This window comes from Anneissia japonica, unplaced genomic scaffold, assembly GCF_011630105.1.
Source record: "Anneissia japonica isolate Jap-2015-1 unplaced genomic scaffold, ASM1163010v1 scaffold109029_len2178_cov116, whole genome shotgun sequence".
Lineage (NCBI taxonomy): Eukaryota > Metazoa > Echinodermata > Crinoidea > Comatulida > Comatulidae > Anneissia > Anneissia japonica.
Window position 1 is genome coordinate 1 of NW_022734394.1, and position 2178 is coordinate 2178.

General features: G+C 32.8%; 1 protein-coding gene across 1 annotated transcript; it reads right to left on the reverse strand.

Moving 5' to 3' along the window:
* Nucleotides 1-1159: 1159 nt before the first annotated feature.
* Nucleotides 1160-2172, reverse strand: LOC117116403. The gene is made up of 2 exons (XM_033260435.1): nucleotides 2161-2172; nucleotides 1160-1700 (listed from the first exon to the last, which is right to left on the reverse strand). The coding sequence occupies exon 2, from the start codon at nucleotides 1636-1638 to the stop codon at nucleotides 1174-1176; it is 465 nt and encodes a 154-aa protein (XP_033116326.1). The 5' UTR covers nucleotides 1639-1700; nucleotides 2161-2172; the 3' UTR covers nucleotides 1160-1173.
* Nucleotides 2173-2178: the final 6 nt, after the last annotated feature.

Consider the following 2178-nt stretch of genomic DNA (forward strand, 5'->3'; position numbering starts at 1 on the left):
TAGGAAATAGCAAGAGTGATTACAATAGTTCCTATTGCATTACATGCATAGGAACTAAAAATAGCGACACAACCTAGGTGATCATGCATGGCTATGAAAATTGAAAATAATGACAATTCCGGTCAAAAAGCCTTGGCTATCGAAGGCCTACAGTGCATCCTATCCGTCAGGGAGCATTGAAATTAACTTATAGCACATATGTACATATGCATTGACAAAAAAAAAAACCAAAAAAAAAACACGCAACCTAGGCTAGGCCTCCCTGGCTTGCTACTAATAATAGTCAAAGTAGTAGAGAAAAAGCCTTCATTGTCTTGAAAAAAGGTAGTGCTGTACGCTTAAAAATGATAGTGTACATATGCTCTTCGTTGTATACAGTACATCCATTATTGACAATCCGAAAAAAAATAGCCACACAGAAACTGAGAGCAGGCCTAGCTAGTGGTTGGGGGGGGGGGGATTTGCCAATATAAAGCTGAAGCATAAAAATTGTCTATGATGGAATTTATCTATAACTCATCAAACCCAGAAAGCAGAATAATAAATAAAATATATTCTTAAAAATTGAATACAAATAAATAATATAAAATATTAAAAAATATTATCAATAATAATAATAATAATGGTAAGGACACAAGCTAAAGGAAGTCTATAATTTAGGCCTCCATCAAATTATACATCACATTTCTAATGTGGATTACTGTTTAGTATGTTATTTTTTAAAAATTATTTTAATCCTGTGACAGCAATGTAAATAACTTTGTAGCTATTGTTACACCAGTCGTAAAATGATTTTAACTGTAGGCTATTATTTTTATTGCTGTGGCTAAGCTTACGCCAAAGTTATTAAAATCCCAACAAACTGATTGGTCGGGTTTTACCATAACTGTAAAACTAACTCTCGCTATCTTAATGCACTACATCTTGGCGTAAGCATAGCCACTTCATATTTCTACTTTTATGTGTCATATAAAGAAAGAAATGCATTTAAGATGGTATAGGTCATTGTCAAGTATACATTAATTTATAGGAAATATTTCTTCTTTATCTTGCTTTATAGTTTAATTTGAGAATACATTTTAAAGATTTTGTTGACTTTGATTTTCAATAATTTGTGGAAATTACAGATTAATAAAATGTGTATATGTAAAATGGTTGACATATAATCTGTTCTTATTTCAAACAATGAGGAATACCTTCTGTTAGTACTTCACAAGCCTCAGTGAGTTTATGGTGTTTCAAGGAATCAATGAAAGGCTCCATATTACTTTCATTGATTATCTCTCTGTCTTCTAGATCACTGATCATACTCCAGCTGTCGGTATACCTCTTAGCAGGGGAATTATATAATGCATCGAGCTGCCTCACATTGTCTCTGGTCAGTTGTGTACCAAATTTCATTAGCTTTTGTCTGTGGGATGTAAATGTTTTTGAAATGGATCCTTCCTTAACTTCCGGGAATGATGGCAGTCTTCTTTTAATCTCCCGTTGAAGACCAAACTGTTTAGTTACTCTAATAGTATCACAGATGAGTCCAAAATCCAGTTGACCATGTAATGTATTCAGCAAATCCATCATGCTGTTTGCCTGAGATAATGTCATGAAATTCACCATATCTCTGAACAATACTTTCAGCATACCAAGACTACTAAGGCCATCATACCAGTTTGAGACAATAAATTTAAGCACACTTAACTCATCTGACAATGATATAAAATAATTAAACATTTAAGAATCATATAAACCATCCAATCGTACATAGAAAATAGGGTTATCACATGGAGACTATCATTGTACATTATGCCTACACCACGTCTATCTACAGAGTGTAAAGATGGTAGATAAAATATCTGTAAAAATCTGAAATGGAACAAAAGCATATGTCTGCAATTATAAGGTTTTCTTCTATATTTAAGCTACTGTACATTAAAACATTTCAGTCAAAAATGTCAAAAATTTGTTAGTAGATTTATTGCTAGAGTATTGCATAAACTAGTGTTGTTACTGTACATAATTCACCACCATGCCTTGACAGCAATCACTGGAATTTAAATGATGAGATCTGAGGAAATACCGATCATTTTGTGATTTGACTAATAATGTTTAAATACTGTACAGTGTTCTCTTGTTGCCACTTTATCAGTCTGAGATTGTGCCTACCTTCTGTTTCAGAAGAAC

Excerpts from the sequence above, each read along its gene's own strand:
- LOC117116403 (XM_033260435.1), bottom strand. The coding sequence starts at position 1,638 with ATGCTGAAAGTATTGTTCAGAGATATGGTGAATTTCATGACATTATCT.